The sequence below is a fragment of the Myotis myotis genome, unplaced genomic scaffold, assembly GCF_014108235.1.
Source record: "Myotis myotis isolate mMyoMyo1 unplaced genomic scaffold, mMyoMyo1.p scaffold_m19_p_9, whole genome shotgun sequence".
Taxonomy (NCBI): domain Eukaryota; kingdom Metazoa; phylum Chordata; class Mammalia; order Chiroptera; family Vespertilionidae; genus Myotis; species Myotis myotis.
Window position 1 is genome coordinate 32,697,732 of NW_023416401.1, and position 26,104 is coordinate 32,723,835.

At 36.5% G+C, this 26,104-nt stretch overlaps 1 protein-coding gene across 9 annotated transcripts in view; it reads right to left on the reverse strand.

The window, feature by feature from the left end:
* ANKRD12 (ankyrin repeat domain 12) overlaps positions 1 to 26,104 on the reverse strand; it is a 107,697-nt gene that overhangs the window by 25,919 nt on the left and 55,674 nt on the right. For 8 of the 9 annotated variants that reach the window (XM_036323236.1, XM_036323237.1, XM_036323233.1 and 5 more), the window contains 2 exons: positions 24,182 to 24,324; positions 21,021 to 21,168 (listed from right to left, as the gene is read on the reverse strand). In XM_036323236.1, coding sequence (XP_036179129.1) covers positions 21,021 to 21,168; positions 24,182 to 24,324 — 291 coding nt within the window. Of the gene's footprint in view, positions 1 to 7,597; positions 7,678 to 21,020; positions 21,169 to 24,181; positions 24,325 to 26,104 lie in introns of those variants that run through there. The other variant, XM_036323241.1, reaches the window with a different exon arrangement.

Sequence of the window (26,104 nt, forward strand, 5' to 3'; positions counted from 1 at the left end):
AAGAGTTTCTACAACTTATGTGGAAGAAAATTATCCTTGGCAAAAGCTTAAAATGAACACCATATTCATGCAAGTCTACAAGTTGTCTTATTCATCTTTGTATCTACCTTATAGGCCAGTGATGGTGAACCGGTATCACGCGAACTCATTTTTTTGGTTGATTTTTCTTTGTTAAATGGCATTTAAATATATAAAATAAATATCAAAAATATAAGTCTTTGTTTTACTATGGTTGCAAATATCAAAAAATTTCTGTATGTGACACAGCACCAGAGTTAAGTTAGGGTTTTTCAAAATGCTGACACGCCGAGCTCAAAAGGTTCGCCATCACTGTTATAGGCCCAGAATATGACTATGTAATAATGTCAAAAAAAATTTTGCTGACCAGTTAGTAAGTGGCAGAGCAAGGTCTTCAAATCCAATTTTTTTTTTTACTCCAAAACTGGTACTTAACAACCATTATGCCATATTACTTCTGAGTACATAAAAGACACTAAATGTAGTCAAGATGAACTATACAAACACCCAGGAAAATAAAGCCATAATTTGTGATCATTCATAAGACCTCAATAAATACCTTCCACTTCTATGTTTATTTCATGATTAAATAAACAACTCTGCCACAATATCTAGGATCTAAAATAAAGTATGGTATTAAATGAGGTTTATTGTTAGTTTACATATAAAAGGCTTTGAACAAAAAAGAAAAAGCAGTAACAATGCTTTAAACATACCCACCTGAGGTTACAGTTGAATTTCAAATATAAACGTGCTATTTGTCTATTCTTTGCTTGATCTTGAAATATTCACATCTTAGATACACAATACCTTGATTTATATATTCCATATGTACATGAAATAACATAGATTAAAAACACCTCATTCATGACTATAAAGCAATTCAATTTATAGAAAATAAAAAAGTCCAGTATGGGGAAAATAGGTAGTGGTCAAAGGGTACAAATTTCCAGTGATAAGATGAAAAAGCTCTGAAGATATAATGTACAGCATGGTGACTATAATTAATAATACTGTATTGTCTATTTGAAAGCTGCAACAGATTTTAACTTAAAAAAAAAAAATCCTCACCCAAGGATGTTTATTGATTTTTAGAGAGAGAGAAAGGGAGAGAAACATTGGTCAGTTGCCTACCATATGTGCCCCAATGGGAGATGGAACCTGAAACCAAAGTATGTGCCATGGCCAGGAATTGAACCTGCAAATGTTTTGGTGTATGAGATGACATTCCAACCAACCAAGCCAGTCAGCCAGGGCACTAATAGCTTTATTTTAAATACTAGAGGCCTGGTGCAGGAAATTCGGGGGTAGCGGGCCTAAGCTGTCAGTCGGACATCCTTAGTGCTGCCGTGGAGGCAGGAGAGGCTCCTGCCACTGTCTCTACACTCGCCAGCTGTGAGCCTGGCTTCTGGCTGAGCGGCGCTTCCCTTGGAGAGTGCACTGACCACCAGGGGGCAGATCCTGCATTGAGCGTCTGCCCCTGGTGGTCAGTGCACATTATAACAACTGGTTTACCTGCCATATGGTCCCTTAGGCTTTTATATATATAGACTAGAGGCCCAATGCACGAAATTCGTGCAAGAGTAGGCCTTCCTTCCCCTGGCTGCTGGCACCAGCTTCCCTCTGGCACCCGGGATCCGGGCTTCTCCCCGACCACCGGCAGGCACCTGGGTCCCGGGCTTCCCTCACAGCCCGGCTTCGTCCGGAAGGATGTCTGGTCTAATTAGCATATTACACTTATATTATTATAGACTAGAGGCCCAGTGCACAAAAATTTGTGCACTCGGGGGGGAGGAAGGGTCCCTTAGCCCGGCCTGTGCCCTCTCGCAGTCTGGGACCCCTCGGGGGATGACCACCTGCTGGCTTAGGCCCGCTCTCCGGGGGATTGTGCCTAAGATGGCAATCAGACATCCCTTTGGAAGCCCGGCAGCCCTCGGAGGATGTCCATTTGCCAGGGGGGAGCAGGCCTAAACTGCAGTGGGACATCCTTAGCACTGCAGAGGAGGCAGGAGAGGCTCCCACCACCACCGCTTTACTGGCAGCCATCAGCCTGGCTTGTGGCTGAGCAGAGCTCCTCCCATGTGAGAGTGCCCTGACCACCAGAGGGCAGCTCCTGCATTGAGCGTCTGTCCCCTGGTGGTCAGTGTGTGTCATAATGACCAGTCATTCCCAGTCTTTCTGCTGTTAGAGTCAGTATGCATATTACCCTTTTACTATATAGGATAGAGGCCTGGTGCACGGGTGGGGGCTGGCTGGTTTGCCCTGAAGGGTGTCCTGGATCAGGGTGGGGGTCCGGCTTGGGTGCCTGGCTAGCCTGGATGAGGGGATGATGGCCATTTGCAGCTGGTCACACCCCCTTCAGGGTGGGGGTCCCCACTGGGGTGCCTGGCTAGTCTGGGTGAGGGGCTGAGGGCCGTTTTCAGACTGGCGGGTGACTGAAGCTCCCAACCTCTCCTTTTTTTCTTTTTTCTTCTGGGATTTATTTACCTTCTATGGCTGTCACTGGAACTGAGAGCTGGCTTTAGCTCTGAGGCTCGGCTGCTGAAAGCAGGTATCTGGGTTTGGTTTCTATAACTGAAACACTGTTGCAGCTCCAGCTCCGAGGCCGGCTGGCTGAAAGCAGGTTTCTGGGGTTTGTTTAGCTTCTATAATTGCAACATTGTTTCTTAAAGTGCAGCTCAGAGGCCGGCAGCGGCAGGCAGGGAACCTTGGCTTCCTCCATTACTGGAGCAAGCAAGCTTCCTGTTCCCTTCAGCTGCCTTGTTGCCGGCTGCCATCTTGGTTGGAAGTTAATTTGCATATCGCCCTGATTAGCCAATGGGAAGCGTGTCGGGGGTACGGTTAATTACCATGTTTTCTGGAAGCTTGTAGGATTTTAAAAAATTTTTATCCTTGAGGTTGTGATTTATCAAGATGTGAGGTTTCCTACCCCTGCTCCCCTCTTTTTTTTTTTTACACCATTCCCCTTTGATCTACAGACAAGTCTTTCTTCAGTTAAAGGGCACTTTCTTTAATTTAAAAATATTTTCTATTTACTAATTTTTGTAAGATAAATACTATAAATCCTGGGTATGGTTTTATGTTTTTTTAAAATCATTTTTCTTATATTTCCAATGTCTTTTAAAAAGTGTTTTATATTTTGCCCTTCTCTTAGACCTCTCAGATCTTCAGCAATGCCCAGTGTACTCTTTAGTCCTATATAGAATATTTACTTTCAGCAGTTATAATTATTATTAATTCTAAGGATTTTCCTGGTCTAATTTTTCATAGTAGCCTTTTGTTATTATGGTTAGTGGATCAATTCCCACCAAGAATCTCCAGAAATACTGAGAATAACTTACCCTTCTGCTTCCTATATTATTTACATTTTCCAGGATCAATGGTTCTGTTTGATCATCTTGGCCCTTCTTGTCTTTCATTCAGTTGGTTTTCCTAAAATATCTGGATTTCTTTTCATATTAATAGAGAGAGAAACTAGTTTCTTCAGCATTTTGTGGAGAATCTTTAAAACAGGCTTCACCCTTGAGTTAGAGGCCTGTTCATAGTGATCTCTGGTTCTCTCTAATCTCAGCCTGTTGCTAAGACCATTACCTGAACAAGCTGAGTCTTACTTTCAGAGGATCTCTGGGGTTTCACTGGGATGAATATTTCACAATGGTTGCAGGCCTCTCATGTCTATTTTGGGTTGTTCCTTTGCTCTGCAATAATTCACTAACACAACTAATATATTTAAGAATTATACAAATATAACTTATTTATGTTACTTAGGCAAAGAAGTAACATTAGAAAAAGACTTGAATTTTCAGAAACAAAACTTTATAGGTTTCATATTCCTAAAATGATTGAGAAATGTAGCTCACAGATAGGGAAATATAATATTAGGTAATTTTATACAGTCTCGTCTAAATTTTCATTTCTTTACCTCAATTTTCCTAAGTAAAGATTAGGTATTTTAATTTTATTTTGTAAGAGAAGAGAAGTTATACATCTAGTTGGAAATAAATATTCCATATAAGAACATATTTTCACTTTATTTCTATAATACTAGATATAGGTAGATAATTAAGTTAATTTAGGGGTAAGCTGAGAGGGAAGAGAATATAATAAGTTGAAAATACTGTCTAAAAGAAAATCTACATAAGAATTAAAATAAAGTACCAAAGCACTCTGTATACTCCCTCAATTAGTTATTACACTGTCTTTCTACTAAAATACCAGTAACAGAAGCTGATTCTATAAAATATAAATTTATCAAGATATTCAATCCCCCTCTGATAATAGTGGTATCACTACAAAAATTTTGATGTCACTAAAGGAAACTGACAAAATCACCCAGTCTTAGCTATTCCATCATAAATATAGATATTACATGGAGGTCCTTTTAACCATGACTAGATAAAACATTTTTTTTCTGCAGGCAGGATGATATAGCTAAGGCCGAACTCATTTAAATGTACGCATATAAAATTAATATTTTTAATTCAAATCTCTTTATTTAAGGGTTCTGCCCAAATGTACCCTTTATAGAGTTTTAGTTTTAAATATTCAGCAATATCTCAACTATTATAATTATGTGACAGACTCACTTTAAGTTGCTAGGCACCAGTAGAAATTCAATTTTTAAGGAAAACCATCAAGCTAACATACTTAAATGAAAAACCCGTTAGTTTTGGTATTTGCAATAAACAGTTTTACATATTTTGGGCAAATACACTTGAAATTTCTTGATTACTATATTTATATTAATTTCAAAGAGAGATACTTGGCAGCCTACTGTTTTATGTAACATACAAAATGTAAAGACATACATTAATTTGCAGATATCCAAAGAACATCTTAGATGCAACCACGATCTTCTATTTATTTTTCTGATATATAAGCATGTAAAAAATATAGAACTATATAATTTTTATACTGATAAAGGGTGAATGTTTACAATATATGGTAATTTAGGTATTCATTAACTTCTTTCCCTTTTTCTCCACTTAGCAAAATTTGACATAGACATCTCTCTTTAAAAAACACTCCACCTAGAATTAAAAATTCTTAAGCTTTGGAACTAGGTTGATATTATTTACACATAAAACACATGATACAATCTGATTTAAAAGTATTGGCTTTCAAAAAAAGTTAAATGTAGAGGTTTTGTTTAAGATTCAGGTTTGTTTAAGATATTTAGAAAAAAATGTACCATAAATCACAAAGCAGAGGAGAAAAAGTAGAGAATGCAAAACACTATAATGGAATTTCTTTTAATTGGTCATTAAATAAAAGAATATCTCATCGTCTATCCATGCTGTATGCTACCTCTCTGCACATCATAGACACTTAACTGCCTTTTCATTTCTTCTAAGTACTGATACCACAGGGCTATGTAAAAAATAAAAGTGATAAGTACCAAACATGGTGCTTGTTGCTACTCAACAAGTTGAGAAATAGATTTAATCAAATAAGTTGTTTACAGCACTAGTTAAATTAAATAAGGTTCTTGGGTTATAAATGGATTATAATTTTTCATACTAGGCCTAATCTGTTATCTAACATAGACACTGGAATTGATTTTAAAATGCCAATTGGAAAGCAAGAAGATAAAATATTTTTTACAGGTTAAATGGAGTAATCTTGAATTTTAGGTATACACTAGTACACAAACTCCTTTCCCTATAAAATGCTCTATCAAGTTTAAATTTCTAATGATCAATTACGATATAGATCAGGGGTCCTCAAACTTTTTAAACAGGGGGCCAGTTCACTATCCCTCAGACCGTTGGAGGGCCGGACTATAGTTTAAAAAAAAAACTAGTCGGCTGCTAAGCAACAGGCAGCGGTGACAAAAACACCCAGTAGGCTGGATAAATGTTTTCAGTGGGCTGCATGTGGCCCGCGGGCGGTAGTTTGAGGACCCCTGATATAGATTTTAATACTCTAAAAACACCCTATGTAACGTCTTCCTGTAGTTTTTATACTTCTAAGTTTGGTTTGCTTTAAAACTTTTTAAGGTGATGATTCTTCTTCCTTATGGATAAATTGTTAACATCACATAATCCATTTAGTAAAAATGTATGGTATATTTTGGTTTAAATAATTGGTTTTTGGAGCTCTTGAATTATTAAATGTTATAGTTCCATATATGCATGCATCAACACTTGTATTTCACAATTCCTGAAATATAAAACTGAGGAAGTGAATTTAAAAAATTATGACAATATATTTAAAATAGTTACAATTTACTGTTTTAACATTAAGAAAATAAGGCTTCAAAATATTGGTCATTTTGTGTATTTTTTGACACACAGATGCTCTCAGTAAGCACCAGTTTCCTAATCTATTTTATATCAGTATCTAAAAGTAGCTTGTCTGTTTATTATGATGGAGCATTTGAGCATTTCCTAAGTTAAGTTTAAGTATGCAAGTAAGGGAAGTTTATAGCAGCTGCTAAATAAATAAGGCCAGATTATTAGTAGTCAAAGTAAGATAAGAAAAAGGTTAATAATTCTGACAATGACTGGCATTTTCAACATTGTACACTGAGAGCTCTGTTTAAGTAATAAAATCGGTGTCTGCAAACTTTAACAGAATCTCTACTCTGGCAATTAATGAATGTCTGAAAGTATGGGCAGGGATACTACATGACACAGAGTTACTACCCTCATTTCTACTACCATAATTATGCTTTATGAGCACAATCTCGGAATAACTGAATTCTCAGCAGAATAGCAAGAAGCAATTGTCTGTAGCAAATACTATTATTAAATGGAATTCCTGTATAGGAATGTAATTGAAATGAAACCATGGGAAAAGGGCAGAAGTTAAGGGGGGAAAAGACTAAAGAATTATGCAAACTTAAAAGTGTCACACATTTGTACACAAATAAGCTGTATTAACCAGGACATGTATTCCTGCAACAATAGTGTAAATGTCTGATATGCACAACATAAAACTGCTATGCAGTGTAGCTCATGAACTGAGGCCAGTCTGCATATTGTTTATTACAAATCCATGGTGAAATAGGATCTTGTACCAGAAATGGGAATTAATTAGTCACTAGAACACTGAGTTCAGCTAACATTTAAAAAAAATTTTTTTTTTTTTTTAGCATTTTTACCTTTTTGATGAAGAAAGCAGTACATTTACATTCTGGCAAAAGTTCTTTATCATGAGAAACAGCAATAGTTTGTGGAATAGCTACTCTGAGTAGCACTGTCATAAAGCATAGCGCAATGCCTAATGGAATAAACCACACTTAAATGCTACATATATAACACCCTTTATTTACTCCAAATGTATTAACTTCTTTGAAATTCATAGTCTTGATCTTATTCTCTAACTTTGCAACACTTAAAGTGTATCTGTCACATGGATGACATGATATACCAGATGGGTAACAATGCTATCAGACTTTATACACAAACATCTCTGGGCAGTTAATTCTCTATTAAATATTAACATATTCTGAATTTAGATTGGATGGTGTTTGATAAAGTCAAGTCTAACAAGGACCTCATGTAAATTAAGCAATAAATTTGGGTATTTTCATCAGTCTTTTTTAGCAACTCCAAAATCTTTGTAAGATACTTACTGATGATTTTTGCATCATTCCTTGAAGGACTTTGATCAAGCAATAATTCAGGCACTTTCACCATGTAGAAAATAAATATTCTGAAAAATCAACAGATAGCTAATGAACACATGAAATAATCAAAATAAATGAAAATCAAAAAAGGTTCTAGAAGGTCGTGTTCCACTCTAATTAAATATGTAAGTTCAAATAAAACAGCTTTCTTCTTCCATGGAAAAAATCTGTTGCAGATTTTTAAAAGAAAGTTTTATAACAAGGCTGCTTTCCACAGCTACTGCTTTCTAAAGAGACCAGAATTAGAGTTTGTAGCCACAAAACATGTAAAAATTAACATACCATATAAAATTTCTATTTTTCAAATCGTATTTTCTTGTTTTCTTATGGAAGCCAATGTAATTTCAGCTATCATAATCCTCATTTTACACAACGATGTTCAAGTGACCTTCAGCTTGTCACTGCTAGATGGACTTATAAATTCTTTGAAAGGATCCAGACAGAACCGGAGAACCAAGATGGTGGCATAGGTTAACGCCGGAGTTTGCTGCCTTGAACAACTACTTCAAAAGTGAAACTAAAAGACGGAACGGACATCACCCAGAACCACAGGAACGCTGGCTGAGTGGAAGTCCTACAACTAGGAGGAAAGAGAAACGCATACGGACACTCAGAGGAGGCACAGTGCTGAAGTCAAATTCTGAGGTGCGGAGTGTGCGGAGCGGGCTGACGGCGGAGGGCACGGTTGGCGTTTTCAATCGGGAGGGAGTCGCAGACTCTGAGCTTCAGATACGGGCGAGTCTTTAGGGACCCAGACTCAAATGGGAGAAGCGGGACTGTCTGGCTTTGGTCAGAGCGAGTGCAGCTTTCTCTCCGAGGTTTGCAGCGGGTGCTGGGACTCAGAGAGGCAGAGCCCCTGGGGACAGGACTGAGAGCCGCCATAACTGCTCTCTCCGGCCCACCCTGTTGATCCTGTGCGACCCGCTCCACCCAAGCCCTGCACAGAGGCATTTGCCGAATAGCCTCAGGCAAAGGCTAGATTAGCACCTCCCTAGAGGACAGAAGTTCTCTCACTGCAGACACAGCTGATTCTCATCGCCACTTGGCCTGGAGGTCAAACCCTCCCTGGTATTAGCTACAACAATCAAGGTTTAACTATAAGACTGCGCACAAAGACCACTAGGGGGTGCACCAAGGAAGCATAACAAAATGCGGAGACAAAGAAACAGGACAAAATTGTCAATGGAAGATATAGAGTTCAGAACCACACTTTTAAGGTCTCTCAAGAACTGTTTAGAAGCCGCCGATAAACTTAACGAGATCTACAAGAAATCTAATGAGACCCTCGATGTTATGATGGGGAACCAACTAGAAATTAAGCATACACGGACTGAAATAACGAATATTATACAGACTCCCGACAGCAGACCAGAGGAGCGCAAGAATCAAGTCAATGATTTGAAATGCGAAGAAGCAAAAAACACCCAACCGGAGGGGCGGAATGAAAAAAGAATCCAAAAATGCGAGGATAGTGTAAGGAGCCTCTGGGACAGCTTCAAGCGTACCAACATCAGAATTATAGGGGTGCCAGAAGATGAGAGAGAGCAAGATATTGAAAACCTATTTGAAGAAATAATGACAGAAAACTTCCCCCACCTGGTGAAAGAAATGGACTTACAGGTCCAAGAAGCGCGGAGAACCCCAAACAAAAGGAATCCAAAGAGGACCACACCAAGACACATCATAATTAAAATGCCAAGAGCAAAAGACAAAGAGAGAATCTTAAAAGCAGCAAGAGAAAGAAACTCAGTTACCTACAAGGGAATACCCATACGACTGTCAGCTGATTTCTCAACAGAAACTTTGCAGGCCAGAAGGCAGTGGCACGAAATATTCAAAGTGATGAATACCAAGAACCTACAACCAAGATTACTTTATCCAGCAAAGCTATCATTCAGAATTGAAGGTCAGATAAAGAGCTTCACAGATAAGGAAAAGCTAAAGGAGTTCATCACCACCAAACCAGGATTATATGAAATGCTGAAAGGTATCCTTTAAGAAGAGGAAGAAGAAGAAAAAGGTAAAGATACAAATTATGAACAACAAACATGCATCTATCAACAAGTGAATCTAAGAATCAAGTGAATAAATAATCTGATGAACAGAATGAACTGTTGATTATAATAGAATCAGGGACATAGAAAGGGAATGGACTGACTATTCTTGGGGGGGAAAGGGGTGTGGGAGATGTGGGAAGAGACTGGACAAAAATAGTGCACCTATGGATGAGGACAGTGGGTGGGGAGTGAGGGCGGAGGGTGGGGCGGGAACTGGGAGGAGGGGAGTTATGGGGGGAAAAAAGAGGAGCAAATGTAATAATCTGAACAATAAAGATTTAATTAAAAAAATTCTTTTAAAGTAGGAATGACAGGGATTAGTAGATAATTATGTTATGTAGATACATTTTCTTTTTTTTTTTTATATATATATTTTATTGATTTTCCACAGAGAGGAAGGGAGAGAGATAGAGAGTTAGAAACATCGATGAGAGAGAAACATCGATCAGCTGCCTCCTGCACATCTCCCACTGGGGATATGCCCGCAACCCAGGTACATGCCCTTGACCGGAATCGAACCTGGGACCTTTCAGTCCGCAGGCCGACGCTCTATCCACTGAGCCAAACCGGTTTCGGCGATACATTTTCTTAATAGGCTGTATCTCCAGTGCATAAACAATGCCCAACACATAATGGGTGCTCAAAAATAGTCGCTAAATAATTGAGCTGAAGGAAGAGGAGTTTAGGATGACTATCAAGCATATGACATAAGTATAGCTGATTTACATTACCATTGAGAGAAAAAAAACAAAACACAAGAGGAGTGTAAATAGAGAACCAAGTTCCATTCAGGTATTCTGATTTCTGTGGAAATCTTAAGTGGTAATAGCCAGAGGGGCAGCTAAATATATAGGTTTGAAAGCTCAAGAGAAATGTATGGAATAAAGAGATATTTGGAAGGCTTCACCATATAGATGGCAGTTAGAACTATAAGTGTGGGTGGGAGAATATAAGTGTGGGTGGTAAGAGAAGAGGGTCCAAAAAGTAAAATCTTCAGAAAAATCAACACATGGGAGTATGTGAAGGGATTGAGGGGAAAAATGAAGATGAGATTCTAGAAGGAAACTGAGAAGAAACAGTCTGGAAAGCTAAATGAAAGCCAGAGAATTATGTCTTGAAACCAAGACAGAATTTTAGGAAGAATATGGTCAACACTGTCAAAATTCTACAGAGAGACCGAGAAGACAGTTAAGGGATCTGGCAGTTAGATCATCTATACTAATAAAAGGGTAATATGCTAATTAGACTGTATAGTTGCAGTGGCTGCAAGAGCCGAGGAGGGCCAACAGTGGCAGCAGCATCGGGATAATGGGAGCGGTGCCTTTCCCTGATCAGCCCGGAGGGAGGTCAGACTGTGGCTTAGGCCCGCTCCCCAGCCCTCAGCAGGACATCCCCTGAGGGCTCCCGGACTGTGCACGAATTTTCATGCACCGGGCTTCTAGTGTTAGTAATAATGATGTTAGTAAACATAGATTCAATAGAGTGTACTACAATGCACTTTAAGAAGATTCACTGTGAAGGGAAGGGCATAAGGGGTTAAATAAACAGGGATGCAGGGTAAGGGAAGATTCTGCTGAGTTGTATATTTATGTATACAAAAATATTATCACATGATTGCGTTCAGCTCCCTTCCTTCCACCCAAATTACCCCCTTCTCTGCCACTCACCACCCCTCACCTGACACATGCCTTATTAGCAGCCTGATATACATGCTTCTGGATTTTCTCCATGCTTATAAAATTTTGCAAATATATGTACATATATGAACATATATATTGCTTTTTATAACATTGTTCATTTTACAAAATTAGATATAATTATTCATCTTAATTTTTTAAGTCAATTTCTTATGAAAATCCTTCCAAGTAACTGGGATAGCATTAGAATATATTTTTTCATAGTTGTACAATAACCCATGGTATGGCTATATACATCAATTTATATAACCAATGCCCTATCTGACTATATATTTATGCTTTTACTAGTCAAAACAGCGCTAAAATAAACACTGGATATTCCCAGAAGTGACTGATAGTTCAAAGTGTGTAAGTATCTTTAAAAATGTTTTATAATAAACTTTGAACTCAACATAGTAGACAGAATGTTATGTTATACTGAACCCCGAGGTACCCATTACTCAGCTCCAATAGGCATCAATCTTTGGCCAATCCATACTCTCTATTCATCCTACTGCTTTATCATTTTGAAGCATATCCCCATTCAAGTTATTTTATCTAGAAATATTTCAGCATGTATCTTCAAAAGATAAGAGCTCTTGTGTTTCACCAGCTGTTGTCAGACTGTTTTTCAAGACTGTAACAATTCACACATACCTCCATTTACCCTTTTCTCCTATTAGGTAACCAAGTTTATAAGTTGTTGGTTTATTCTTCCATTATTTTTTTTTAAATTTTCAATGACAGCTTACATTCAATATTATTTTACACTAGTAGCTCTGCACACGAATCTGTGCACCAGTAGGTCACTGCCATCCTCCTGTAGCTCCCCCCACATCCCCTTATAGCTTGTTGCCCTGCCCTCTCCTGTAGCTCTCTGCCTCCTGCTTGCTTGCTGCCCTGCCCCGTCCTGTAGCTCTCTGCCATCCACTTGTAGCCAGTAAGTCGCTGCTGCCCTCCTGTAGCTCCCCTTGCTCGCCCCCCCCCTCCCCCGCCCATAGCTTGCTTCCCTGCCCCCTCCTGTAGCTCTCCACAGCCCGCTAGTACCTTACTGGCCCACTCTCCTGCAGATCTGTGATCTGGTCATGATGTGCTTGGTCGTTACACCTCAGGGCATAATGGCTAATTAGCATATTCCTCTCTTATTATATAGGATTAGTTTCAGGTGTACAGCACAGTGGTTAGACAATCATATACTTACAAAATGTTCCCGCCAGTACTTCCAGTATCCACCTGGCACCATATACAGTTATTATCATACTAGAGGCCCGATGCATGAAATTCATGCAAAGGGCTTGGCCCTCGCAGCCCCAGCTTTGTCTGGAAGGTCGTTTGGCTGTCTGGTCTAATTAGCATATTATGCTTTTATTATTATAGATTATTGACTATATTCCTCATGCAGTACTTTACATCCCCATGACTATTTTCTAGTACTTCTTAATCCTTTCATTTTTTTCACCTCCATCTAACCTCCTCCCTCCATTATTTCTTTTAAAATGTATAATATATACATATTGATGTACCTTTAAATCCTTAATGTCTACAGTGATTTTTCTTTTATCCTGACAGGTAAATAATACCGTAGTCAGGTAGAGGAGTTTTTTTCTCCAAGTTTTATTTTTTTAAATATATTTCATTGATTTTCTACAGAGAGGAAGGGAGAGGGACAAAGAGCCAGAAACATCGATGAGAGAGAAACATTGACCAGCTGCCTCCTGCACACCTCCCACTGGGGATGTGCCTGCAACCAAGGCACACGCCCCTGACCGGAACCATCAGTCCGCAGGCCAACGCTCCATCCACTGAGCCAAATCGGTTTGGCAAGTTTGATTTTTTTAAAGCATTTAATTTTTTTTAAATTTCAATTCTTTATTGTTTAAAGTATTACATGTCTCCTTTTCCCCCTGACCTCTCCCCGCCTGCCCTCACCCCCCAGTGCATGTCCTCACTTATCCCCCGACAACCCCCGTCTGTGTCCATTGGTTATGTTCATATGCATGCATACAAGTCCTTTGGTTGACCTCTTATCCCCTCACCCCCCTCCCCACCTTCCCTCATAGGTTGGACAGTCTGTTTGATGCTTCTATGACTCTGATTCTATCTTTGTTCATCAGTTTATGTTGTTCATTATATCCCACAAATGAGTGAGATCATGTGATGTTTATCTTTCTCTGACTGGCTTATTTCACTAAGCATAATGCTCTCTAGTTCCATCCATGCTGTTGCAAATGGTAAGAATTCCTTCTTTTTTTACAGCAGCGTAGTATTCCATTGTGTAGATGTACCAGTTTTCTAATCCACTCATCTGCTGATGGGCACTTAGGCTGTTTCCAAATCTTAGCTATTGTAAATTGTGCTGTTATGAACATAGGGGTGCATATATCCTTTCTGATTGGTGTTTCTGTTTTCTTGGGATCTTATCTGCCACTAAAACTTAGGCTTTCTTCAGCTTGGGAAAAATTTCTATTTGTATAATTGTGGACTATATTCCACCTTTATTTGCCTTTTAAATTCCCACAAAAATTATTCACATGTTAGATCTGTTAGGTCTCCTTGATTTATTTTCTAAGTATTTTTCATCTTCTTTAAGAAGTCGTTCTCTATAATATTGCTGTATTGTGAGGACTTATTTTACTTGATTTTCCAATAATAATTTAAGTCCCAACAATGATCATTTCTCAATCATCCACTTTGTTGTCTGGTTGTATAATCATGTTTTTTGTTTTTTTTTATTAGCTCCAAAAAGTCTTTTGAGCTATAACTGAATTTTCTTAAGTATTCATTTCTGTTGTTTGCTGAACGATCTGGTAGTTTTATTTAGCTGGGTTAACATTCTGTTTATTCAAATGATTGTTTTCTTAGGTTTCTAGGTTCTTGGACTGTTGTCTTTCTTCAATAACTCATTGAAACATGAGTAGTTTATTGGAGTAGTCTAAGAGGCAGCCCTCCTGTTGGAGGTAGAAGGTAAAGTGGTCTTCACACCTGTGACTGCCAGTTAGCAGCTGAAGCACCAGGAGGAACCGTTCCTGTTGTTTGATTCTAGGTCTTCTCAAACTTTTCCAGTCTCAGTAATGAATGAACCTGGCTTACAGATTCAGTTATTTCTTGGATTTGTGGAATTTGGAGAGTCCTAAAAAATCCCTAAGGGCCAGTAACCACTCTCCACCAATTTAACAAATATTTATTGAGCAATATCTTTGTACCAAACACTTAAGGAGTTTATTTACATTTATTGGAAGGTGAAAATATATACTAAAAGGGATGTTGCTCCATTTGTTAACATTACCACTAATAAATACTGCTTTAACCAATGTTATATTTTTGTCTTTTTATTCACCCTTCTAACCCTGGTCTCCTCATTTTATAATTAGTCCCACTTTTGGATACGTGATAGTTAAGTAGAAGTCCTAATCATTTCCTAAGTAAAATAAAGTAACTATCACCATTGCTGGACCCTTCTCAAAACTATTAAAAAACCTAGCAGACCACAGATGGGTTGCTCAGTTGGTTGGAGCATTGTCCCACACACCAAAAAGGTTGTGGGTTCAAATCCCCAGTTGGGGCACATACGGAGGCAACAGATAGATCTTTCTCACATTGATGTTTCTCTCTCTTCTTCTCTCCCTAAAATCCATAAACATATCCTCAGGCAAGGATTAAAAAACCCCCAACATATTAGGTTTCCCCTTAACATAAGAATTTCTTTGAATTAAAAAAAATATCCTGTCCAGCCAGTGTTGCTCAGTGGTTGAGTGTTGACCCATAAACCAAGAGGTCACTGTTTTGATTCCGGTCAGGGCATATGCCCAGGTTTCTGGCTCCATCCCCAGTAGGGGGCATATAGGAGGCAGCAGATTGAGATTTCTCCCTCATGGATGTTTCTATCTCTCTATCCCTCTCCCTCCCTCCTTCTCTAAAATTAATAAAAACATATTTTTTAAAGAATATTCTGGATCTTGTATGTGCCATTTATCTTAACTAAATTTTGTACAAATTTCCCCGAGAAGTATAAATCACCTATTAAATACATTGTTTTTTTAGTGCTGCCTATTTTTCAGCTTTGATATGACTTTTAAACATTAACATTTTTTCCCTACAGATTCTTCTTTTTTCATTCCCATACAATTTATCTCTTGAAAAATCAAAGCCATTTGAGTTTCCCATAGTCTAGATTTTGCTTGGTGCAGTTCAGCAGGATGTTCCTCTGACTTTGGTATTTTCTGAAAATGGCAGCTGGATCCTGAGGAGTGAAGAATAGTAGTGTAATGTGTTCTTTCAGCAGGGAGCATGCAATGCTTTTATTCCCCCTCTTTTTAAAAAATCTAATGTTAGCAACTGTTGATGCTCAATGCTTACACATATTAACTGATATGTGGTTTACAAAATGGTCAAACTTTTTTCTTTTTTACCTGCATTAACCTTATTTAAAAAACACTTCTCACCCAGCCGATGTGGCTCACTGGTTGAGGGTCAACCCATGAACCAGGAGGTCATGGTTTGATTCCTGGTCAGGGCACATGCCAGGGTTTCGGACTTGATCCCCAGTAGGGAGCATGTAGGAGACAGCCAATTGATGATTCTCTCATCATTGATGTTTCTATATCTCTCCTCCCTCTCCTTTCCTCTCTCTGAAATCAATAAAAACATACTAAAAAACAACCAAGACCAAAACCAAAAACTTCTCACCTATAATGAGGTTACCCAGTGACAGAGTTCATGTAAGAAAAGATAAATAATTTATTATTTTCTTTTATTTCTGCCTAATTTTTAAAATAAATTGGTTCTCTTATGATAGATTAATTAAAATAATTATGACCATGGACTATGGATTTAAACTTATTTAATGAATTTCAAATATTTGTTATTAATAGCCTTATTGAAGCTCAAACTATCCCATCTTTCGTCAATGGGAAACTGATCTAAGTTGTCTCCTAAGGCCTTTTGACAAAACCTTATAGTAATCTTTCATAGCTTCCTTGTAATCAGCAATGACAAGATGTTGACAGCTCATCTTATATATTTCCTATCCCAGACTTAAAATCACCTATTTTTTTCTAAAAAGCCTTGGTTTTCTTTTAGTAGAAAGCATGTCAAGATTATAATCTGGGCACTAGGAAAGATTATTGGAATTGTGGGGTCAATGCTTTTAGATCTTTTCAATGGACAAAGCAAGGCAATTTTATGTATTTGTATATATTTGAAATTTTATTTGCAAATAATTTCAAACTCACAGAAATTAAAAAATAAAAACTACTAAAAATTTTATATTCTTTATCCAGATTTGCCCATTGTTAATGTTTTCATTCTCTTGCTTTATAATTTGCTTTCACTATATATGCAAATATGTACATATATTTTTTTCCTGAACTAGATGAGGTCAAATTATATACATCATGGCTCTTTACCCCTATATACTTCAGTGAGTAACTCCTAAGAAATAAGTATTTCCTAAGACATAAGGATATTCTCTTGTCAACAAAGTACAGTTGTCAACTTCAAAATTTACAATGATACAACACTAATTTACTGTCCATATTCCTTGTTAAATGATCTAATAATGTTATTTATAATCATTTTCCCTCTCCAGTACAGGATTCAGTCTGGGAACAGGTATTGCCTTTAATTTACTATCTCTGTCTGGAACATTTCTATAGCCTTTTTAGTTTTTCATGACATTGCCATTTCTTAATCTTTCACCAGTCTTAAAAAGAAAAAACCCAGAACATTCCTCATAATTATGCATTCTCAGAAAGCCACAAAAGTGATAATGTACCCTTTTCATGAAATCATATCTGGAGAAACATGATGTGCATTTGTCTCTCCTTTGATGTTTGTTTTTTGTTTTTTTTTTAAATATATTTTATTGATTTTTTACAGAGAGGAAGGGAGAGAGATAGTTAGAAACATCGATGAGAGAGAAACATCGATCAGCTGCCTCCTGCACATCTCCCACTGGGGATATGCCCGCAACCCAGGTACATGCCCTTGACCGGAATCGAACCTGGGACCTTTCAGTCTGCAGGCCGACGCTCTATCCACTGAGCCAAACCGGTTTCGGCAACACTGACTTTTTTTAAGGGAGAGTGGAAGGGAGAAATATAGGGAGGGAAAAACAGGGAGAGGGAGAGGGAGAGAGAGGGGGGAGAGAGAGAGAGAGAGAGAGAGAGAGAGGGAGAGGGAGAGAGAGAGAAACATCGATGTGAGAGAGACACACACAGATTGGTTGCCTCCTGCACAAGCCCAGACCATGGCTGAGCTCAAATCTGCAACCCAGGTACATGCCCTTGACCAGGAATAGAACCCTGAACCCTCCACCCTCTGGTCCGTGGGCCAATGCTCCACCCCTGAACCAAACCAGCCAGGGGTGAAGATGTTAATTTTGATCACAGTTCAGGTGCTGCTTGATTTCTCCACTATACAACCATTGGTTTTTATCCTTTCCTCTCTCAGAACTGGAGAAGACAATGTAAATATCCTGTTTTTCATAAAAAAATTCCACCTAGATTTATCTATTAGTGATTCCTGCCTAATCTCTATTTACCATAAAGGGTATACATGATCAGGTAGGGACAGGGATTGAGTAAGAAGGGGCAGCATAAGAAAACAATAAAATAAAATAAAAAAAGAAACTTGCTGGAATGATATAGTCTGTATCTTTATAAGACTGAATTATATAGGTCTATGAATTTCTCAAAACTAAAAGAATGTTTTATTAAATAAAAAAATTAATTTCTCAAATATAAATATTACCTAAAATATTCATACACAAAAATTGAACCTAGTTAATGAATAAAATGCATGCTAAAGTATTTAGAGGTCTGCAACTTATTTTGAAATGCATCAAAAATTAAGATGGATTAAATGGGGAACTTATATGCATACATGCATAGCCCACAGACACAGACAATAGTGTGGTGAAGGCCTGGGAGGGGTGGGTGCAGGGTGAAGGGGGTCAAAGGGGAAAAAAAGGGGGAGAGCATCTATAATACTTTCAACAATAAAGATAAATTAACAAATAAAAAATAAATAAGATAGATTGAAGGGTAGAGAGAGATGTATGTGATAATGTAGTAAAGGAACTACAGCAAAAAGTTAACTGTAAAATGTAGTTGGTGGGTACATGGTGTTCACTGTACAATTCTTTGAACTTTGCAGTATTTTTGACCATTTTCATAATAAAACATTGGGATTTTAACTTCTGCATAACAAAGGACATCATCAATAGCATGAAAAGCAGTGTACTGAATGGAACAAAGTATTTGCAAATCATATATATGATAAGGGGTTAATATCTAAAATATATAAAGAATTCATTCAACTCAACAGCAAACAAACAATTCAATTGAAAAATGGAGAGAGGATTTCAATGACTGAGAAACTGGCAGAGGATCGCAATAGACGTTTTTCCAAAGAAGACATACAGATGGCCAATGGGTACATAAAAGATGTTCTACATCATTAAGCACCAGGGAAATGCAAATCAAAACTACAATCAGATATTATCTCATACCTGTTAGAGTGACAATTATAAAAAAGACAAAAAATAACAAGTTGTGGTAAGAATGTGAAATAAAAGAAAACTGGTGCACCACTGATCAAAATTTAAACTGGTATAGCCATATAGAAAACAGCAATTTCGGTTATTTATTCAAAGAAACCAAAAACTAATTTAAAAAGATAAATGCACCCACATATTCAGAACAGCATTATTTACAATAGCCAAGATATGATAAACAACCTAAGTATCCATAGATGAATGAATAGATAAGGTGTAGTATACAGTATATACACAATGGAATATATTCAGCCATGAAAGTTTGCCATTTGCAACAGCATGAATGAACCTAGAGCAGGGGTGGGCAAACTTTTTGACTCGAGGGCCACAATGGGTTCTTAAACTGGACCGGAGGGCCGGAACAAAAGCATGGATGGAGTGTTTGTGTGAACTAATATAAATTCAAAGTAAACATCATTACATAAAAGGGTACGGTCTTTTTTTTCAATAGTTTTATTCATTTCAAACCCAGCCCGCGGGTCGTAGTTTGCCCACGGCTGACCTAGAGGGTATTATTCTAAGTGAAATAAATCAGCCTGAGAAAGACAAATACTATATATTCTAACTTATATGTGAAACCTAAAAACAAAAGTAAGCTCACAGTTACAGAGAACAGATTGGTGGTTGCTAGAGTTGAGGATGGTGGGAGTGAGCAAAACAGATGAAGAGCATCAAAGGTATAAACTTAAATATAAAATAATTTATGGGGCAGTAATCTACAGCATAGTGACTACCATTAATACTGTATTGCATATTTGAAGGTTGCTAAGAAAATAGATCTTAAAAGTCCTCATCTCCTTACCCCCGCCCTCCCCTACTTTCCTTCTGGGGATTGATAGCCTGATTGCTGGCGGGGGTAAGGGGAAGAGATCAACCGAAGGACTTGTATACATGTATATAAGCCATACCAATGGACATGGACAACAGGGGGATGGGAGCATGAGTTTGTGTGTGGTGGGGAGGTTGGGGGTTAATGGGGGGGATGAGGACACATTTGTAATACCTTAACTAATAATAAAAAATAAATAAAAATAAAAATAAATAAATAAATAAATAAATAAATAAATAAATAAATAAAAATAAAAAGTCCTCATCTCAAGGAAAAAGAAAATAATTTTAACTATGAATAATGATGGATGTTAAATAGACTTATTGTGGTGATCATTTCACAATATATGCAAATACAGAATCATTATGTTGTATACTTGAAACTAATATAATGTTCACTTCTACCTCAATTAAGGAAAAAAAAGTACAGATGTTTATATCATAGACCTTTTTTGCCTCAAAACTATAGATGTCATTCTATTGCCTTTGGGCAGTGACTGAGATTAAATGAGTGTGGTTTGATTTTTATTCCCTTACATATAACAATATAATAGCAATATGACTTAACTGTTCCTAGGAATTCTTTAGATATTTTGGACATATGGTCAATTATGAAACTCACTACATTCTTTTTAATGGATTTTTACCTGAAACATGGTGAACATTTCTAGTCTGTACACAAAAGATTTTCTTCAATACAAGGAAGTTTTTTTCGTTATATTTTAAACTGTTTATGCTTTTTAAAAAAATTCTGAGTACACCAAAAGTTTTCTGAAATATTATTTTGGCTCTTCCTTTTAAAAACTGTGTTTGTGAAACTGTGCCCCTACCTTTAAACAATGACCAGAGTTCAACCACCTAAATGACAAAAGTTAAAAATGTAAAGACAATTCATTAATGCCAGGAAAAGACAGAAAGGGTTTGGTTAGTGTATCTCTAATTTATGAAAGAATGTAAAGAAATCAGAAGAGCAGTGGTGGTAGCTATTAATGGGGAAAGGTTCTACAATGGGCTTGAATGTAATATCAGCAATTTATGGGAGGAAAATCATGAAAATAGGGCAATGGCATCATGACTCCATTTACACAGAGGACATGTAGCAAATAACTAGGTTACTAAATTCACCAGTCTTACTAGCTAGCTAGCATTATTCTAAGGTATTCAAACATTTTATGTACTATAAAGTAGAAGTAAAATGTCCTACTAAACATCATGTCAAACAAACAGTTGAATACAGATTATCTGAAACAAACCTGTGTAACTTTCATCATCATCAGATAAAGGCACCTCTCGTTTTAGTAGCAATTCCAACTCCTCTGTTTCTGCAACATCCACTGGACGCTCTCCGTGTTTATTAGCTTGAAATGGATTTCCACCATGACGAAGTAACAGTTTCACTATCTGAATTAAATAGTAGGAAGATTTAGTCACTTCATATTTTGTATCATTTTGACCATTCTCTTGATAACATTCATAACATCATTCTGCCTCATTTATTCTGCCTCCATTCCTTACAGTGTGTCTCTTCTAAATCATGATTACTCTCTTCAAGTTTCATTTTCATTGCCTTCCCCCATCTGATGATTATACCTGCTACAAAGAAATTTCCTCCTTAAAATTTAAACTGGGCAATTTTAGCAGTGAATCTCATCAGTTTCTTCCCTTTTCATCATGCATTCAATAAATTATTTATTGAGAACCTATTAACAAGTACTGCTCCAAGTTCTGAAGATACATCAATAAACAAGTATAACAAGTTCCTTGGCTTCATGGAACATATACAGTTGATCCTTGAACAATGCAGGGATTAGGGGTGCCAGCCCTGCACAGCTGACAATCCACATATAACTTCTGACCCCCCAAATCCTGACTACTAATAGTGTACTGTTGATCAGAAGGTTTACCAATAATGATCAATTAACACATATTTTGTATATTACATACTGTATTCTTATCATACAGTAAGCCAGAAAAAATAAAATTTTATTAAGAAAATCATAAGGATTGGTCAAGATTGGCAGTGAAAGAAAATGTGGTACTCATATCCTCCCACAACCTTATCAAAATTACTACTAAACTACTCAATAAGCAAGAACTACAAGTGCTCCTCTTTCAACTGGGAATAAGACAGGGATGGGTGTCTGCTTTCATCACTCTTAACATAGCACTGAAAGTCCTAATCACAGTAAACAGATAAGAAGGAGAAACAAAGACATCCAAACTGGAAAGGAAGAAGTAAAACTGTCATTATTTGCAGATGACATGATACTATTAATAGAGAACTATAAAGATTCCATCAAAAAAGTACTAGAACTGACATATAGATCAAGAGAACAGAACAGGGAGCCCAGATATAAACCAACGCCTTTATAGTCAATTATTATTTCACAAAGGAGGCAAAAACATACAATGGGCTAAAGATTTCAATAAATGGTGCTGGGAAAATGGGACAGATATATACAAAAAATAAAACTAGATCACCTTACACCACACACAAGAATAAACTCAAAATGAATTAAAAGTTAAATGTTTGACTTCAAACCATTAATATCCGACAAAACATAGGCAGGCAGTAAAATCTTCGACATTTCTCAGACAATATTTTTTTCTGATATATCTCCTCTGGCAAGGGAAACAAAAGAAAAAATAAATGGAACTACATCAAACTAAAAAGTTTTCGCACAAAAAAGAAAGCCATCAACAAAATGAAAATACAGCCCACTAAATGGGAGAACATTATTTGCTGATACATCTGATAAGGGCTTGATATCCAAAATATAAATAACTTATACAACTCAACACCAAAAAAAAGAAAACACCCCAAAAATAACCCAATTAAAAAATAGACACTTCTTCAAAGAGGAGATATGGATGACCAGTAAACATACAAAAAGATGCTCAATGTTACGAAATGCAAAATAAAACCACAATGAGATAACACTTCACACCTGTCAGAATGGCTATCATCAATAAATCAACAAACAACAAGTGTTGCCCAGGATGTGCAGAAAAGGGAACTCTTATGCACTGTTGGTAGGAATGTAGACTAATGCAGCCACTGTAGAAAGCAGTATGAAGTTATGGCAAAAAATTAAAAAAGGAACTGCTTTATGACCCAGCAATTCCACTTCTGAGAATTCATAGAAAGAAACCCGAATCAAACTGACACTAATTAGAAAGAATATATGCACCCCCATGTTCACTGCAGTTATTTACAATAGGCAAGATTTAGAAGCAGTCCAAGTGTCCATCAGTAGATGATGGGCTAAAACAGCTATGATACATTTACACAATGGAATATTACTTGGCTATAAAAAAGAAGAAAAATTTATCCTTTACCATATAATTTCACTCGTATAGAATCTAATGAACAAACTGAACTGACAAGCAAAACAGAGACACTTATAAATAGAGAAGAGTTGATAGCTCTGGGGTGAGGAGGCTTGGGGGGTAAAGGGACTGAGCAAAAAAGAAAAAAAGAAAAAGAAAGAACTGCCCTGCTGGTGTGGCTAGGTAGTTGAGTGTCAACCCATGAACCAGGAGGTCAGGGTTCGATTCATGGTCAGGCCACATGCCTAGGCTCAATTCCCAGTGTGAGCGTGCAGGAGGCAGCCGACCAATCACTCTCTTTTATCTCTGATGTTTCTATCTCTCCCTCGTCCTTCTTCTCTAAAGTCAATAAAAATATATTTAAAAAAAAGGAAAACCTATTTGAAAAAATAGTGATGGAAAACTTCCCTAACCTGGTGAGGGAAATAAACACACAAGTCCAAGAAGCACAAGAAGTCCAAAACAAGATGAATCCAAAGAGGCCCACACCAAGAATGGTTTAGCTTTGATATCAACATGCCAAAGGTTGAAAATGCAAATGAAACTTAAAATCCAGTATGGTTCATAATATTACAGCAAAACTACTAAACATGATGTTTAGAGATACCATTAGTTTGTGAGCATTTATAATGTTTGATTATAATATCATGTTATTATTATTATACAAATAAACCATCTGAAAAATAATGTCAGCTAAAATGCAGGCATAAATGTTATGTATACAGGAATCATTAAATATTAACAAGTCTAAAAAAAGATAGGCAGTATGACACTGTACAATTTTTATTGTAAGAAAAATCCACTTTAACCACTATATCTAGTTGTGTGGTGAATGGCCTGGAAATAAAATTTTGCCAACCTATATAATTAATTATCAAATTAAATAAATTTTATGTAAGTATAATACTAAACCGGACTACGATAGGAATTAACAGTTCAAAGGCAGATAAAAAGAAACATAAAATACAGATAAGCAATGAGTGAAATATGACAGGAGATCGCATGACTAAGAAGGAAAAGAAATTACTCTGGGTTGAATTTATATTTTGAAAATGAGTATTATTGATTTTTCTATCATACTTACATCTCTATGCCCACTACTAGCAGAATCATGGAGTGGAGTGTCATCATCTAATCCTTGTGTGTTAACATCTGCTCCAGCTGCTATAAGTATCTTAGCAACATCGTAATATCCAACATTGCAGGCTTCATGCAGTGGTGTCCAACCTAAAGTTAGAATACTAACTTAAGCATATAGTTCACTAAAATGCAGGAATAAATGTTATATATATAGAGGGATCATTAAATATTAACAAGTCTAAAAAAAGATAGGGAGCATGACACTGTACAATTTTTATTGTAAATAACATCTACTTTAACCACTACATCTAGCTATTTGACAGATTGGCCTTGTAATAAAAATAATTATATATATATATTTCCATATACATAAGCATGTGTGACATACTGATTTTAAATACACATACTACAGAAAGAAAAAGGAGTGACGAACAAGAAATAAATACCTGGGAACACCACTAATCTTACAGAAGGTTCATTCATGATAATATTATTTCCATTAAAGCTAAATTATTTGGCAAAATATTAAACATTTAAGCTTATCCAATAAATATAAACTTGCTAAAATTTATAATCAACTGACTATAGAAAAAATAGAAAACAAATAGAAAAAGAGGCAAAATATTAACCTTGTAAGGGTCTTTCATTCAGCAAAAAAAAAACCCCTTTGTTTTAAGGGCTTTCATCTGTTAAGTCAATACCATCTTTTCTGAATTTAATATTTATTTAAACTGGAATAAATTTATCATTTTAATTACTTTTATATTAAAATAAAGTTATATGTTCATGAAAGAAAAATTAGGAAACATAAGAATGATAAAGCACAACCCTAGCTGGTTTGGTTCAGTGGATACAGCGTCAGCCTACAGACTAAAGGGTCTCGGGTTTGATTCCTGGTCAAGGGCACATGCCTCGGTTGCAGGCTCCTTCCTGGCCCAGGACTGGTTGGTGCTCATGCAGGAGGGCAACCAATCAATGTGTTTCTCTCACATCGATGTTTCTGTCTTTCCCTCTCTCTTCACTCTCTCTAAAATTCAATGGAAAAATATCCTAGGGTGAGGATTTAAAAGAAACAAAAATCTACAAAGCACAAAATAAGCATTACCTATAATTCCAACACCTAGATACAATAATTTAAATAATTTAACATAAATCCTACTAGATTCTGTCCCTCTCATATCTATAATTTTAAAACAAAACTTGGAAGATTGTTTAACCTGCTTCTTTTACTTACTACAATGAAAATAATCCCCCATGTCACTTTTCTACAATATAGTATCACATTGATTGAACATGCCATAATTTGTTTAAACAAGTACCTGTCGCTGGACATTTAAATTATTTCTAATTTTTAAAAATTTGAAACAATGCTGCAACAAATAACCATACAACTGAATCTTTATGCACATTCATAATTATACATTTAAGATAAATGCTAGGAAGTGAATTGTTAGACCAAAAAAAAAAGTACAAATTTTTGGTTTCCGATAGATAATATCAAGTTTAAGTTCATTCTTTAAAGTTGATATTTTATATCACCCTTCCCCTAATTCACACCCAATAGAGAAATAAATTCCAGATGTATTTTAGTAGGGCTATGTGTAAAAGTAAAACAAAAATAAAATTTGGAAAAAAAGAAAATATAAGGGTATGGTTTTATGATTTAGGGGCAGAAAGGGCTGCCTTAAATAAAATACCAAAGAACCCAAAAATGAAAACAATAACTTATATGATTACATTAAAAACTTTAGTACAATAACACTGTAATGAAAATTCAAACATGGCCACAGAAAGTAAAAACCTTTACATATTCAATCATTAAAATCTACACTAAAATGAAGGGCTCTTACATATTAATACTACCAAACGTAAGAAAAATGGGCAAAGAACTGAATCTCACAATCACAGAATACAAGAAATATTCACT